A 16645-nucleotide genomic window follows, 5' to 3' on the forward strand; every position below is an offset into this window, starting at 1 on the left:
GATTCAGCCTGCTCCTGCTGTGTGTGTGTGTGTGTGTGTGTATATACAGGTTAACAGGTAAACGGCAGACACATGTCTTTCTCCACTTCAGCGTATAAAACTACCCAACCTGACTGAAGGTGTGTGTTGTATATATACTGTACGTCTGTGTGTCAAAGGATATGTTTTGGTTTGGGTCTCTATGTAGAAGGGGCCTCATTGCTGACACGGCTCCACGGACACATAATTCACCACGAAAGAGAAACGGCACAATCCTCGTCACTGGGTTTATGCCGTACCCTTACATATTCTTAAAACTACTCTATAAGTATTCGGTAGTCATGTCGACACGTAACAGCGGACCGATAACAAAATACTACTTTATCATTGTTTACATTTGCTTTTAAAAAAAAAAATCTGTGTAGGAATTTGTTAGCACTCTAAAAATCTCGCTTTAATCGGCTGATGCGGCAGTGGATTCATTTTCACATTTTTTGTCGTTTTTTTTTTTAAGGAAGCAGCCATTAGACTAAACAACAATCACATCCTCCTCTACGGACAGATTCGTCTTATCCAGCGAAACAAACGTGAGATCTGACGCGCCAGCTTGATCCATTCTAAACAATAACGTGATAACCTCTGAGCTGCAAACCACCAACAGGAAGCCCTCTGAAACAAGGCAGCACATCCATCTCCTTATCTCCAGATCCGACCCCGCACAGGCCCACTGCGACCCCCCACCCTCCTCTCTCTCTCTAAAGCTGCCTATGGCTATGAGTTGGAGACGTCTGTGACATCTCTGCTATGTTGTCCCCCCAGCCTTTGCAGACATAATGGCCCCCTGCTCCTCTGCTGCTGCTGCTGAACTCACCCAGCACGCCAACCTCTCAACCCCAGTCCCAGTGTGATGCGGGCCACACGAATCACTGGTAAAAAAAAAAAAAATGGGGTCAACTACAAGTAAACGGAAATAGGCCCTGCTGGGACCTCCGCTGTCTAATGATAGAGCGAGCAATGCCACAGCTCTCTCTCCGCTGACACTGAGCTGCAGGGGTGAGACGGCACCGTGTCAAAGGTTGGGCGTCCCACCTTTTAAACAACTTCCCACCTAACCACCGGAGCACAAGCATGTCAGGCTCGCCACCAGCGCGTGGAAAAAGCAAGGAATTTTGTTAAACATTCGCCGACAGAGCCAGAAAAATGACAGCGAGGGCGAGTTCACCGCAGTAAATTAGTACCCACTGTGTTATTATTGTAATTGGAGGGCTTTGAATGGTGGAGAAACTCCCGTCGCGTGAGCCTCTGTCCAACAGCATGGGCTGCGGCCCTTCTCTAATCACTATCATTTACCACAGTACAGCACTCCTCTGTTTATTGAGATATTAATCTGGGATAAACAAAGCTTTTGACAAAACAAATTAACACTCTCAAAGAAGCGCTGCGCTAATGGAGTCCATTGAGATTGATATTAAAATGTGGATGAGATGCGGGGGAGAGGGAGGGAAAGAAGAGGAGGAGAGAGGTGCTGGAAAAAAAAACAAAAAAACAAGCAGGCCCAAGGTGACGCACATTCCTCCTCTCAAGGGGAGTGCCTGTCTAAACAGTGTTTCTCCCCTGGGGGGGGGCAGGGGGTCCCAGCTGAGCAGTAGAGATCAGCATCAGCACATTATGTCAAACGCAACGAGGGAGGGATGGAGTTAATGATGATGGTGATGAGAATGATGGGAGATAAAGATGATGATGGCCGTCTTGTGTTTCCCATTAACACTTCTGCCCCGGAGAGTGAATTGTTTCATCTTCAGTCCCGCTTGTTAAAATACATTCAGTTGTCCTCAGTTGACCGGCGAGCGCCGCCTCGACACGGTGCCTCACCACCGAGCCGTGAGATCCACGCCTCACATTGTGTGCGGCACTGCAGCAGAGCAGAATACATGTGCATATTGTCTTTTCATTTGTAAACACAGACAGCTCCCTGCTTCCGCTTCAAAGCCAAGTCATGTACTATCCAAGCAGTATTGGACATGTCTCCCCCCCCCCCCCCCCCCCAAGTGATGACACCCGGGCCGTCTTTCTGAGGCTCATTGCGCTCCGCGGCCCATACAATGTTACTTGCTCAAGTGATTTGAATAACAAGAATAAATGGTGTCAAATCCTTGTAATCCCTCTCCCTTATCTGTCTTTAACCCTCTCTCTTTCTCTCTTTCAGCCCCAGGAGCCACAGCTAAAAGCCGTCCTCGGGGTTCTCTTAGAAGTGGGACAGCCGGGCTCGAGCCAAATGTCACACTGCAGTGGGTGCATCTATTTTCTGCTCACGTTCCATCCACACATCACACTCTGTCGCTTAGCGCAGGTTTACGAGGGAGACAGTAAAAATATTAAAAAAAACAATGCCATGAATAAATCAATGTGAATAAATATTCTGAAAACGTACAAAAAAGCTGGTAAATAAACCATAACAAATACCTATAAATATAGAAGGCAAACTCAAGTTTTTTTTTTTTAAAGGTCAGACAGATTTCAGCTGGATGAAAGGAGCCTCATGTGCGGCTCTCTTCTGACAGCTAATTTCTCAAATGTATCGCTTGCATAAGGTGGCATATTGGAAACGTGTTCCTCCAGATCAGTCAACCCTGCTTGTCATTTTCATGGTATATGGTTATCGCGCGTCTCCCGAGGCGGTCTGATTTCTCCTGTCCTCCTGGTAGGATACCTGAACGCCACGGCGAGAGCAACTCCCATTTGAGACTGTATCCTCCTTTGTGTGATGAGCATTCAAGTCATGTCACACACACACACACACAAAATAGCCTTTCAAATGTGTGTGCACATACAAAAAGTCTGGTGCACGGCATACACACACACTCTCACACACCGACCAGCCGTTCAGACACATTCGTACTGACACACAGGAAATGAATGAAATGTCACGTTAGGCTCTGGATTAATGCTGAAACTGTCTTCCAGAAACAGCGAAATGCAATATTCTCTGAGAAGCAAAACAAACGTCATTACCATACATGCTAAAACCCATGTCGTTAAAAGTACGTAATCTGTTTATATCTCCCAAAATAATACAAGAACCAACCGAATCTCTTCATGGATGCTGTCGTTCGCCCCGCTATGGTTTACCGTGCCTGTGAGGCACACTATGACGACGTCTCTCTTGCTCGCCTCGCACCCTCCCGCTGCCTCTGCCATTCCATCACGGGAATGTCAAAGGTCAAACATTGACAACATGTAACAGATTATATTACATAAACATTGTGCCAGGACTTTTTTTTTTCTTTTTCTTGTTCCGTTTCTCACTTGTATAAATAAAATCTACTACACATTATAATCCTTCTCTCGCTCTGCCTTTCTCTCTCCATTGGATCACAAAGGATTTTTTTTTTTTTTTCAACCAATGGCACAGAAGAGTGAGAGAGTGAGCGATCGGGGGAGAGAGAGATAGAGTTTATCATTCAGTTCACAAACTCCAAAACATTTTTATTTTTTTCTTTTGTTGGTTTGTTGCAGTACAAGAAGTCATTTTCATAGTATTTGTTACCTTTTGTTGCTTTTGATCATCTGGTGTCTTTATTTACATAGTAGGAATAAAGTAGATTCATGTGTGGTTCATATGTACATAGTTATACCAATCGGTCGACCAGTGCGTTTGCAGTGTTTACAGTCTTGCTTTGTCACAACCACACACAGGAAACGAGTCCACTTCAACTGGCTAGGCTCTAACAGCAAAGTACAGGGGGGGAGGGGAGGGGGGGGGATGGGGGGCGACACCGGTCCGCTCTCGCAGCCCCCGGAGGATGCAGACCAAAAGTCAACAAATTGAATACTCTCTTCAAAACAACAGCAAGGCAGTCATTTAACTTTTCAAATGCCTGAAGCAAACAACCAGAGAGAACAGTGGAGATGATTGGCCAGTCTTATGGATGCAGGTCGTCCTGCTCTGGAGGGGGCGGCGCAGCGACTCCTCCGTCTCCGTCTCTGCCTCTACTCCACTCCTGTACATAGTCGTCGATTCACGGCAAGAGAAAATGAAGGCAACTACTCTGAATCAGCTCCCACTGCCTGCTTGGAACAAAAGCTCTTGTTCCCTTTTACATAGATGGAGTGCTGTTTTCACTTTTGATGTTCAGTAATGAGCACTTCTGGATGAGTGAACGTGTGTGTGTGCGTGTGTGTGTGTGCGTGTGTTTGCCTTATGGATGTTCTAGTTTCTGTTCTGGCTCAATAAAAGATATTTTTGGCAACAATGAAGAGCTTTCTGAGAGACGTTTTTTTAGGTTATAATAGTGTACTATATTCCCTGTCTCCACAGCTAACTACTTTTATCAAATGATGACTCAAACAAGACCTATGGATGGTACGAAAGGGAAATGAGATCAAATAAAAAATGATATCCCCATCTCCAGAGGCAGGTCTGAAGAGAAATTACATTTAAAAAAAAAAAAAAGAAAAACTTTAACAAAGTTTTAAAGTTTTTAAATATCTGAAGGTAAAGGGGGTGGATCGGTACATTCAGAGTGCTGGACTTGGCCTTAGGGTACCAAAGGAACCGGGGAGGACTGGGGTTGGAGAGAGCAGAAAAACACCCATCACTCATCTCCTTAAGATGGGGGATTGTTCAAGATAAAGGCTGATTCTGCAGAGTCAGCCACGACTCCGACCGGGAGGTGACTCTGCTCATCTGTTAGCTAAATGAAAGTCAAGAGAAAGAAAGGCAACCAAACAAGCAGAAAGTGGAGAGACGCGAGAGAGCGAGGCGGACAAGGAGGTGGCTTTGGCCATCACATTAGTCTCCAACTTCCTCCTTGAGGCTCCAGTCACAGGCTGGTGACCAGCTGCATCTGTCCGTCTCCCTCATTGTGGGCGGGCTCCTGAGCTGGGTGTCCCTCCCCACTCGGCCTCCGGTGCTGAGCCTGGTAGAAGGTCTGCATTGGGGCCCCACGAGAGCCAAGGGCAGGCCTCCCGGAGCTGTAGTACAGCTCCTCAGGGGGCTGGGCCGAACGGGGGACCACCTCCAGGGGCTCAGGACTGCTGTCGGGGTAAGGTGAGTCTCGCAGGTTGGTGATGCTGGTGTACAGGGAGTCACGGGCAGGGGAGTCTGGCGCTCTGTTGCCCGCCTGCCCACCAGCACTCTGGCCGCTGTGGCCGCTGTGGCCCAGGCTCTCGGTGAGGTCGGCCGTGTAGCTCTCTGACTCCTCTGGGTCGCTTTGGTAGAGGACGGACTGGGCTCGCTGCAACAGCAGGGGCTCCTCCAGAGCTTTATAGAGCAGCTCCACATCCTGCGGGGTGCGCTGCCGCCCCTCTCTCAGAAAGTCCTCGTCTTCATCCATGCTCATAGACGGCTCTGGCCCGGCCCCCGTCGTCCCCCGACCAACCCCGCCGTGAGGACGTCCCCTGGCTAAGCTGCCACACACCCTGTCCCCGACGTCACCTCCTCCACTCCCTCCTCCGACGCCACCTCTCAGGTTGTTGTGAACAAGCTCAGAGATGATCATTTTCTCGAAGGCGGCGGCATCAGAGAGGTTTCGTCGGATGCCTCCACCTCCTCCCAGCGCCTCTGAGCCACGGGGATTGAGGAGGGGTGGGGAACCGTCTCCGCCCCCACCACCAAGGAAGTCACAGCTGCCCCCGCCCACACCCACCGGTCCACTGCGCAGGGAGTAGCTGTTGTTGAAGTTACCGTTCAAGGGCAAGGTTTCCATCCCACAGGGGTCGCGGGCCTTTGATAGCGTGCTCTCTGGACCCAAACACAAATAGAAGAGAGAACAGGAGACGGAGATTTTGCCATTATTATGATACAGAGAGGTTCAAGTGTCAGTGAGGGGGAAAAAAAATATCAGATGTGTGTAAAACGATGCGATCTGGGGAAATTTACACTTACTTGGATCACGAAAGGTTCCTGTGCGTTCCAGAGAAAGTCATGTGGAGTGAATAAAAAGAAAGCCACTAGTCAGTAAGTGTTCTTTAATGGCGTAACATTAAGTTGATTTATTCATTTATAAGGCATTTCAAAAGGGAACCATTAAGTGAATAAAACACATCCTTGTGCATCGGCTACTTTTCTTTTTCTCCCTGTCTCTCTCACATTCAACATGAAACCCTCCAACTCTTACCACATGAACAAACACATGCATAGTCACATTAACTCTGATTTATGCAGACTTGGTCTTGTTTGCTTGACACCGTATCGCAATAACATTTACATTCAAGCCACAGAAAATACTGCGGGTATTTATTTACTACTGTCAGTGATACCTGGATACATACATAATTCATACGGAAACCTTGTGCAGTAGCAGTTATGTTTATTTTACGACTTTCTCTCCGACACGCCACAGATGTTGTGCTTTTTCCTCCCAAATTACCATCACACAGCAAAGAAAAAAGCCACAGCTGAGCACAAAGTGAGAAGCGTGCTCATTTTTTTGAAATTGAATGCGTAGTGTGACTTTAATCAACGTTCTTCGGTGGCGGTGCGGGTAATTAGACATTCTAATGAAGTGCTCTCCCTACTTCCTCTCCCACTCTCTTCTAAAAATGTCTCGGCTGCCAAGCCTGTGGCCATCAGGCTTGACTTATTGTGCGGAGAGGCTTTAAAATATTTAACAGAAACGCCGCCTTAAATTTCAGTCCTCAGACACTAGGGCCTGATACACTGCGGGTGCACACTCAGCCAGCAAGCAGCCACAGGCAGTCATAGTTCCTTCCTCACCATGTGAATATTGGTGAAATCACCAGAACATGTCTAATTCAGTAATTATGTGCATCTAAAGAGGGGTGTGGGAATGCAGCAATGCTTTAAGAAGCCATAGGGCTGTTTAAAGAGACTCTGCGATAGAAGCCAGTAGAAACACATACACTGGCACTCCAGGGCTCCTGAATGACCTACACCCAGATGGACTGTCTCTGGCCACTGAGCTGTCTGATCCTTTCCACAGCCGTGATGATTTAGACCGTTTTTTTTTTTGTTTTTTTTGCCCGGGAACAGAAAAACTGTCCCCAAGATTTCTGGCAGTCACAGCTGTAGCTAAACTTCGAAATCAATTTGTGGCTGTTCTCATGAAGATTGGAGATCTGACCAGATGGCTGGTTAGGCTGTGAGCACTGTTTGGCTCTGTTCTGCTCAGCCTAGTGAATCTGTCTGACAGCTACAAAGTCAGCAGGCACACGCATGTGTGGTCAGGGTATAGGCAAGGTAGTAAGCGCCATAATAAAGGCTAAAAATAAATTACGTGATGGGCTCGTTCACAATTCATCATTTCAGTAGAAATTCAACCAATACCGATATAAATAATAATTAAATAATAATACATTATAATGATTTAATTCAAATTCTACATTCAGTATCCATTCAATACACATATTCATTTCAATTTTCAATTTTCGCAATTAATTTGGATGACCGTGACCACTTTGCGCATGCGCAGTCGGTTCTCATCGTGAACGCGCCGACCCGGACCTTTGACCCTGCCTCATGTCACTTGTAAAGTTACATCCGCTCCCTTTCGCTCCGGTTCGGCGCCACTTGCTGCGCACTGTGCGCAATAGCATGTAGCGGTAAGCATGGATAGTTTACGCAAGGGCCAAACGATTAGCACGCGTTTTTATTTCCCGTGCGATATTGACCCAGAGCTCCCAAGGATGTCAGGCTCCACGTCGTCAGCGCGCGCGGTGCCAAGGTAAACGACAACGCAGAAATATTGTTTGAAAACCTGATGGATGTGACCTGTTACTAGCCGAGCAAGAGCTCCCTTGCAGGGAGTAGCGTTGTAGCTTTGCCGTGCATGGACTGCATGATGTTGACAGACAAACATGAGAAATAAGGAGAATCGCCAGAGACGACAGGAAGATACCATATCCATCACCGTGCATATGACAGCAGGGTCTGACAGCCTTGGCTTAGCTGGCTGCAAGATAATAAATAAAAGAGCCTGTCCAGATGCACAATTCTAATTCATCTGGTTCCATTAAAGTCTCATCTGGTCTGATAGTGGAGTTGACACTCTTTCTGACTTTCTGACATTGACATTGATCTGCAGGAGAGTGCACCGAGGCCACAAACATGTCGGAAGCTGGTCTTAACTGTACCTGCTTATATCCTACCAGCTGTGGAGAGGACCTTGAGAGGAGAGGCTTGTGAAACTGAGCGATACACCTGACAATGAGCAGCGTTGCAGCAAAGTCATTGACATGTTCACATCCAGGGGGAGAGGCAAAGTAAGTGCCTCTTGTTATTTATTTTAATTGGGCTGAACCGAATGTATAGTTCTGAGCTTTGAAACAACAACGGCTTGACAAGGCGGTCTAGCAGCAATCTTACAGCACCATAAATATCATTTATATCCCCCACACTAACTCAAACTCCTGTGTTTCCAATTAGTTTATGGTGATGACATAGTAAAGTGTGACGACAGACATTAAAAATGACATTCGGTGCAGCTTTGTGTGTTGTATGATGTCAAGCGACTATGGGCTGACACCAAGATTTCTCTCTCTTTATTTGTTCCTTCTTTATCCTGGTGGGCCGTCACCAGATGCTCATTGTGTGTGGGTGCACTATTGCAGGATTTGTAAGAGACAATAAGCTGTTTTCTACCGGTGCGCTGACACCGGGATTTATTTCTCTTTTTTCTTTATCTTGGTGCGCCAAAGTGTTTTCTTAATTTTGTTCTTGCAAAAGGTCTACACCAGCTTCATGACATGTTCTTAAACCGCGGAATTCTTCCTATCTGTGTTTTCATAATGATGAATCTCATTGTCCTCTAAAATGGAAGGTTTTCAGTGCATTTCTGTAATTTCAACAGGCCTGAAAATAAATTGTGGGATATCATTATCTAATATAAATTAGATGTTTTTTCCATATGTTGTCACGTATGACAAGAGCCAAAATGAAGATTGTAAGCTGACTACTTAATTTATGTAAGCAAATTAATATAGTAATTTGTATAGTGATTCTGCTTTCTGATCCATACAAGCGGTCGATCACTATCAGTTTCTGGTTTAATGAAAATAATTATTGAAAAAAAAAAATATATATATATCCTTGTAATTTATTTACATTTTTATATTATAGTTTTTAATGATAATAATAATAATAATAATAATAATAATAATAATAATAATAATAAATAAAATAAAATAATATATTGTAAAACTGTAGACTTGCCACAAAAAAGCACTAACCAGTTATTTTGCACAGCACTCTTGAGTGAGCGTAGCGTCTGTTCTTACCCAGATGTCCCGAATGAGAAAACATTAATAATTGTCAGAATCTTCATGCAAACGACTTAATTGGGTTTAAAGAAGAGACTGCTTCTTGAGCCCGGTTGGTGAATGAGGCTGATTGTGTGTGGGTGTGCTGTTGTGCATTTTGCAGGAGCGACTACGCTGTTTTCTCGCTTGGTGCGCTGACACCGAGATTTTTTTCCTTCTTCCTGGTGTGCCGTCGCCAGATGTTGGTTGCGTGTGGGTGCGCTGTGGTGCGTCTGGTAGGAGTGAATAAACTCTTCTCTACGCTGACATGACTGCTCTCTTGGTCTCTCTCTTCAGCACATTGTATGTGTTACCTAACTTATGTAGATTATATTTCCCAAACTTTCTAAAACTGTTTAAACTGTTTAAAAAGACTAACCATGGTGATGTGTTTCGCAACAGGCCTTATCTATAAATCATGAGAACGTTGATTTTGCAAAGATGAAGTTTGAACCTTTTGTGTCATGCCTAATGAAAACATTACACACATGACAAATACTTTATAATTGAGATAAAATAAGTGCATAAATAAGTGTTTCATTTCTGCTCATCAGGGAAAACAAACAGAATGTACGCCATCCCTTCATATTAGATTGTTATAAGAAGGCTACAATGATCAGAACAATATGAACATTCAGGCTGACAAGACTGCACACACAGACTGGAGTGTTTATGGGGAGCTAACCGGTGGAGTTGAAGACGCCGGGTGAGGGCGGGGTGAAGCTCTCAGCCAGCAGCGTGTTGTAAGGAGAGGTGCCGGTGCGAGTCTGTAACACCGGGTTCGTCAAAAGGTGGTTGCCCATGGTCGCTGCAAGTCACGGGCATTTAAAAACAAACAAACAAACAGACAGAATCATAAATAGACTTCATCTTCATCTCAAATGAATGCAATGCAATCACAAGCAGAAACACACACACGCAATAGGTGTAACGCTCTGAAATTCACGTTTCCCGACTCGGTAATAACATCTGGAATCGTAAAAATATTTACTGTTTATTCAGATGGGGTTATTTTTGTTATGCTGCTGCTTTATGGAGTAATGCATTTCACAGTGTTCCCCTCAATGTTTATGACTGCTGATTGTAACCTTTGAGTAAAAATACAATTGCAGGGGAAAGGTGCCGTTTGGAGCATTGCCATTATTTATTTTTTCTCTCCTTTTGGCCCCTGACAATGTAGTCAGATGGGGGTAGAACAGTAATGCATGCCATTATGTAGTCTAGGGGTGCAGCCATTGAAACACAGTTAATTTCCCAGTGCAATGCGAATGCCACTACAAGACAAATATAATTCAAAGAAATGGCACGCGGAATGTTGTATAATGCCCATGTATGGTTCCAGCCTGAGGCAACTCAAACAGAAATGCCATGAAATTAAAAATAGGACAGCATGACGGAGAGTAGTCCTAGGCAAAGTGCAACCTTCAGGTCTCCCGCCTACCGTTCATCACACGGCGAGGGAACAGCGAATTCTCCCAAAAAAAAAAAATTAAATACGCACATTTATTTGTCATTTTTCCCCTCCTCTTACACTTCCCCTGTCCATCTTTCTGGCATGCCACACAGAACCCTCTCCCTCTATTCTCTGGCTCGTTCTGCTGTGTCTTGACTCGACCACATTTCCTCAGTTCCTCGAGCCAGATTTTTACAAACAACACCAAATTAGTTGGGATTAGCTGCTTGTGTGCGTACCCCATAGGAATATCCTGTAGAAATTAAAGGAACTGGCTTTAAGTGGAGAATAGAAAGTAGGGCACAGGGAATCATGGGAGCCTGCGTGTGTGTGTGTGTGTGTGTGGGTTAGTGTGTGTGTGTGTGTGTGTCTTCTGGACACATTACTATTGTCAGGAAGAGATTGCGGTTCATAAAGAAGTGAAGTGGAGAAATCAAAGCCATCCGAGATGCCAGTGATAACTACGCAGCGTTTCTTCTGCAGATTTGGCCTCTTTAATTACTCCTCCATGATAGCGCCTCTCTCTCTTTCTCACTCTCACTCGCTTTTTCCACACCCTCCCTCCCCTGCGTCTTTCACTTTCTGCCAAGTGACAAACTTTTTCTCCGAAGCAGAGAAAATAAAGGCTTCACAGCACAGTTGTTTGTGTTTGACAGCACAACATGAAATGATCCGCATTGTGCGTCTCCGGCAGCGATTGCTCTGTCGTGACGGAAAGCCCCGCAAACTGACCCGCCCCACCGCACACACACACACACACACACACACACACACACACACACACACACACACACACACAGCACACTCCTAGCACACTCTTCCTCAACCCATGCGTTGCTTCTGTCACTCTCCTCAATTAAAATAATTACCCCCTGTTCATTCACACGCTAATCAGTTCATTAGAAAAAACGGATGAAATTAGCATAGAGAGTGACGGCTGATTTACCAACTGCCTGTGATGTCATCATCAATAACCCCCCCCCCCCCCCCCCCACACACACACACACACACAAACACACATACACACACACACACACATACACACACACACACACACACACACACACACACACACACACACACACACACACACACACACACACACCACCACCACAATTCCAGCCAACCTCCATCGTCTCCGTGTCACCGACTGACGCCACCAGTTGCTGAGGTCGAGACAATCCGTGACGCTTCACACATTCTTCACTTCTTAAATAACCGCTCGTGCACTATTCATGTGCTGCGTGGCGTTCAGTGGGGACGGCATGCGTCACCGCATTCGGGCAGCTAAGATACCGATGCAATCGATCCCACGAGACTATAAAAAGGGCTGAGGACGGAATTCAAAGTAGGCCTGGCGGTCTCAGGTTAACTCTCAGCTGTTTCAATATTCTCCCATAACGATGCATGATATATTAACACATGAAGACTTTTGTTCATTTTATTTTTTAGGCTTCATATTTCGAACAAAGCAAACCTATATTGGTCGGAAAAAAACTGTGTTTGGCAACGACACAATATATTGTCATATTGATTGTTTGTTTCAATCCTTGTTCAAATTGCTTTTTTTTTTCTCCTTTAATTGAAAATAACTGGAAATCACAAAAGAAAATGAACAAATAAAGCAAAGACGGATGACTCATCTTCTATGATGAACTACTTCCCTGCATCCGGCTGCAAACTATTTCTGGAGGAGTCGGAAAATAATTATACTGCATGTGATCTGCGATGTGGCTACACTATTAGTTAGCTTTACGTTATTAGTATAGTATGATTTATTTTAAATGCTACTTAATTGACTTTAATTACAGTAATATGAGTTTATTATACCCCACCCACACACACACATTCACATCAGTGTTTATACTATGTATTTAAGTGCTCTCGCTGACCAGCCGCTGCTACGGCACTGCAGAAAGAAACCCACCAACCAGCCTTCAACCATATGTTAATCAATTTGAGCTATTACTGCTGCAAACAGCTATTTGCAGGCTGGCCCACTGGCTGTCAGCCGATCTCAATCATTAGTTAACCTTAATGCGCCCGGCATGAGAAGGTATATTTCATCATCCTGCATACTGTGGCATGTGCACATTTAACACTGAATTTGCCTCGGCGCCGTCCGCTCCATTTCCAATGCTTTATTTCTCTTTGTCCCATAAGTGAGTGTGCCGAGGCCCCTATGTGTGCATTTGAGCGTGCGTGACTTAATGGAGGGGAGGCAGAGCGGTGATAGAGGGAGGCCTCACCGCGGTTGAGCGTCGGGGTGCTATTGATATCTCCCGCCATGAAAGAAGATTCCGTCTGCTTTCGAACCGTGTCGTTCCACATCCTGCGGATCCGACTCTGGAAGAAGGAGCACAGCTCAGTGAGTGGCAGCAAACAGACAACAAGTTAAATATAGAAAAGGCGACGGGTAGACTTTGTAACTCAGCGGGGCTGCTGTAATCAAAACTGCGAGGGCTCGCTCTAATCCGCAAAGAACAATAGGCAAACACGGCAGACAAAGAGATTGAGGCGTCGGGTAAAGAGGCACGCGGTTATGTCATGTTATCACGAGGGGGGCTAATAAACTGGAGATGTGTAAGACATGATTGCTGTTAGCTGATACAATTATTCGGAAGCGTATTATTATAGTGTGAGGAAGCTGGTTTGTTGATTGCGAGGACTAAGTGTCGATGTGTGTGTTGAGAACGTGTCGCGGTGTTGCTGCGTATTTGGTACGGTGCCTGTGTCTGTATGTAGTAGGTGGACTTCAAAGGATATCTCTGTTAATTAGTCATGTGCTGTCGGTAGTGGATGGAAACGGTGAAAACGGAGGTGAGCACTCTGGCTGATTAGTGCATGAGGACAACATGTGTTGTAACACTGGGGTTTCACTCGCTACCAGTCTTTTTTTGAATTTTTAATTGGCAAATAAAAAACGACGTGACCGTGGGCTGAAAAGTTAAGTAAATCCAAGCGCTTCACAAAGTTATGGGCGAGTCATTTATTGATCAGAAGCACTCATTTTGTCCTCTGACATAACAGATCTTTTAAACAAGGGGAAAATATACCAGACGGCTTCGATAATGTCCCCTGTTTCCAAAGCTATTTATTTTGTTTTAACACCCTTTTTGACAGTGTTCTAAAGAAGTCAGACGGTATCAAGAGTCTTTTGATTCAAGAAAAATTGATTTCTTTCGTTTCATTCCCCAGAAACAAGCTTATTTCCACTGAAATCATCTCGCTGCAGACTGGCAGATTTACTTTCCATTTTTGTGTTCAAAGAAGAATACAATTTACAGTGGCCTGGTTGATGTGTAAAGACGAACAAAACGAGTGCGCCTGCATCGTATGTGTACTGGTTTGTGTTGTATGTGTGTGGGTCTGTCCTGCCTGCACCTGTCGGTGGGCCGCTGCGTGGCGAGCTTGGCTGCCGCTGTAGTAGCGGTTGTTGGCACGCAGGCCCGAGTTCTTCAGGGAGCCGTGGGAGCTGGTGGTGGAGGTGCGGCTGCAGCAGTAGGAGTGACGCAGACACTTACTGTACTCCTTATGGACCTGTAAAGAAATAACACCACCGACACAGCGGGAGGGTTTTTAAAGCCACTCATAAACACAAACACTTATTTTCAATAGTGTGTGTGGAGCAACGGAGGCTTTTAACACACGGCAGTCACTCTGAACATGTACGCTGAATGTTAATCAGACATCCATCCATCCAACGTTTCATCTGCTTATTCATAAATACACCCATAATAAGTCTTGAAAGTCCTGTATGGTTACCTTCTTCTGCAGGGCACAGTGGAAGATGAAGATGAACATGCCCTGGAAGGCGTTGAAGGTGGTGAAGAGGTAGGCCATGATTACCGTGTTCTCATTGATAAAGAGGAGGCCAAAGGCCCACGTCATCCCCAGCAGGAACAGCAGAGCAATGGCCCCCAGAGCCCATGACCTGATGGAAATGTTAACAAAGAACAGCTTGATACATGGGAAAATGAATTAATTTGGAGTCCATCCGACAGTGTGGGTTTTATTCATCACGCGACTCCCGATCGAATAATTCAAACTCACTTAATGTTGTCAAGGCGGCTGGAGTCGGGTTTGAGCGCCGACGAGTTGCGGATCATCTTGTGCAAAGTGATCATGAGGAAGATGAGGTTGAGCTGAAGACGGAAGACGGCAAGAATCAAACACACGTGCGGTGAACTTTACAGTCCGCGCCGGAAAAAAATCCTGACTTTGCAGGGCTAATAACCTCATAAAGCAAAGCGTGATGATGTGCTTTTGGTTTGACTGGGTGATATCAACACAGAGAGGGGAATAATACTGGCTGACAGTAAGGCTAATACCATAATAACAAATGAAACGGGTCCAATGAAGCTCCAGATGAAGTAGTTATCCACTCGCAGCCAGCATCTGGAGTGGCACAAAGGGGAAGAGAGAGTTACACACAACTAAGCACACAAGCGTGCACACACACACTCAGACACGCACACACACACACACACACACACAGGCAGGCATGCACACACTATTTCCCTGTCTCAGCGGATTATCTTATGAAGGCTAATCATCAGGCTTTGGCTAAGTGTGTTCAGAAAAGCCAGTCCGCGGGGAGGTGCAAGAGCCGTTCACACAGCGCTGCATATTACATTTCCAGCTGGGGGAATAGCATAATCCTACTTCTCAATCTGCAGGTGCAAAAGACCCGTCTTCACACGTACGCTTTCTTGGTCCCATAGCTCCTGTAGTCTATGGCCGCAGAGATGCCCACCACCAGTGCGGGGAAGCAGTAGCCGCACAGATAGTAGTACTTTTTGCGGGAGTACTCGCTCTCAAAGACCTCCACCAGCATGAGATAGAGTTGCACACCCTCCAGACACATCCAGGAGAAGGCAGCCAAGAAGAAGAAATGCAGAAGGCCAGCAAAGATGGGACAGGCAATCTGAGGACAGTGGCGACAGGGAGAGAGAGAGAGAGAGTGGAGGGAGGAGAAGGAGAGGAGCGATGAGAATATTTAAATGAAGGAGGAGAAACAGTTGAAATAACTGACTGGAAAAAAGAGGACAGAACAGAGTCACTATCAGGACGTAGTTTTGAAAAATGAAAAGCTGCCCCCTGGGTGATTGGCTATGTGCATTATTGAGTGATCATTTATTACTCAAGTGTTTTATAGAGTCAGTAATGAGCCTCAATTTTAGCTTCACTATTAATATACATTTTTCTAGTTGGAAAATACCAAAAAGTGACCTCATGACTCACTTTCTTAAGGGCCACAGGTGTGTGATATACTGAGCAGTTATTTTTTAAATAGAGCAGTATTTCCTTTCCAAGGAAACAGGCAATTCACGTGTGACGGCAACATCCTTGGTGGGCGTCGGACACGTGACGACAAACTCACATGGTACTCTGTCTTGTCGATGCCGATGAGGAAGAGCAGCTCGGCGATGAAGAGGTTGATGCAGAGGTTCTTGTGGATGGTGTTGCGGTCGGTCTGCAGGCCCCGCAGGAAGCAGAAGGTGGAGATGCAGATGGCTAGACACACTAGGGAGATGACGATCCCCACCCAGGTGATCACAAACAGGATCAGTTCATGCATTCGCCCCTGGTACTGAGGTCCGGGTGGTGTCACATGAACAAAGATGGAGGGGGTTGGGAGAGTGGAGGGGAATGGGATAAAAACAGAGGACGGAGATAACCGGCAGAATCGGACAAATGGAGAGTGAAAAATATAGGAAAAGAAGTGCAATGGGAGACGGGGGAGTGCAGAGATAGATGGGAGAACAGTGGAAGGGAGAAACAATAGGGGGATAGATAGACAGAACGGGGGGAGGGGGAGAGAGAGAGAGAGCAAAATTGCTTTATTTAATATTTGTAAATATATGCAAGGAGCTAAAGTGTAGAGACAAGAGACGAGACATCCTGGAAAAAAAAAAAACATGACATTCAAATTCATGTGAATGTCAGCTAGAA

General features: G+C 45.6%; 1 protein-coding gene across 1 annotated transcript in view; it reads right to left on the bottom strand.

Moving 5' to 3' along the window:
* Nucleotides 1-387: 387 nt before the first annotated feature.
* The window catches only part of adgrl1a (adhesion G protein-coupled receptor L1a), a 91877-nt gene continuing 75619 nt past the window's right edge, over nt 388-16645 (bottom strand). The window contains exons 16-25 of the mRNA XM_084037343.1: nt 16074-16283; nt 15397-15617; nt 15022-15088; nt 14744-14835; nt 14456-14624; nt 14075-14230; nt 12940-13036; nt 9923-10045; nt 5867-5884; nt 388-5722 (exon numbers count right to left, since the gene is read on the bottom strand). Coding sequence (XP_083893469.1) covers nt 4803-5722; nt 5867-5884; nt 9923-10045; nt 12940-13036; nt 14075-14230; nt 14456-14624; nt 14744-14835; nt 15022-15088; nt 15397-15617; nt 16074-16283 — 2073 coding nt within the window. The 3' untranslated portion in view covers nt 388-4802. The remainder of the gene's footprint in view (nt 5723-5866; nt 5885-9922; nt 10046-12939; nt 13037-14074; nt 14231-14455; nt 14625-14743; nt 14836-15021; nt 15089-15396; nt 15618-16073; nt 16284-16645) is intronic.

Source organism: Eutrigla gurnardus, assembly GCF_963514095.1.
Source record: "Eutrigla gurnardus genome assembly, chromosome: 20".
In the NCBI taxonomy this organism is placed as follows: domain Eukaryota; kingdom Metazoa; phylum Chordata; class Actinopteri; order Perciformes; family Triglidae; genus Eutrigla; species Eutrigla gurnardus.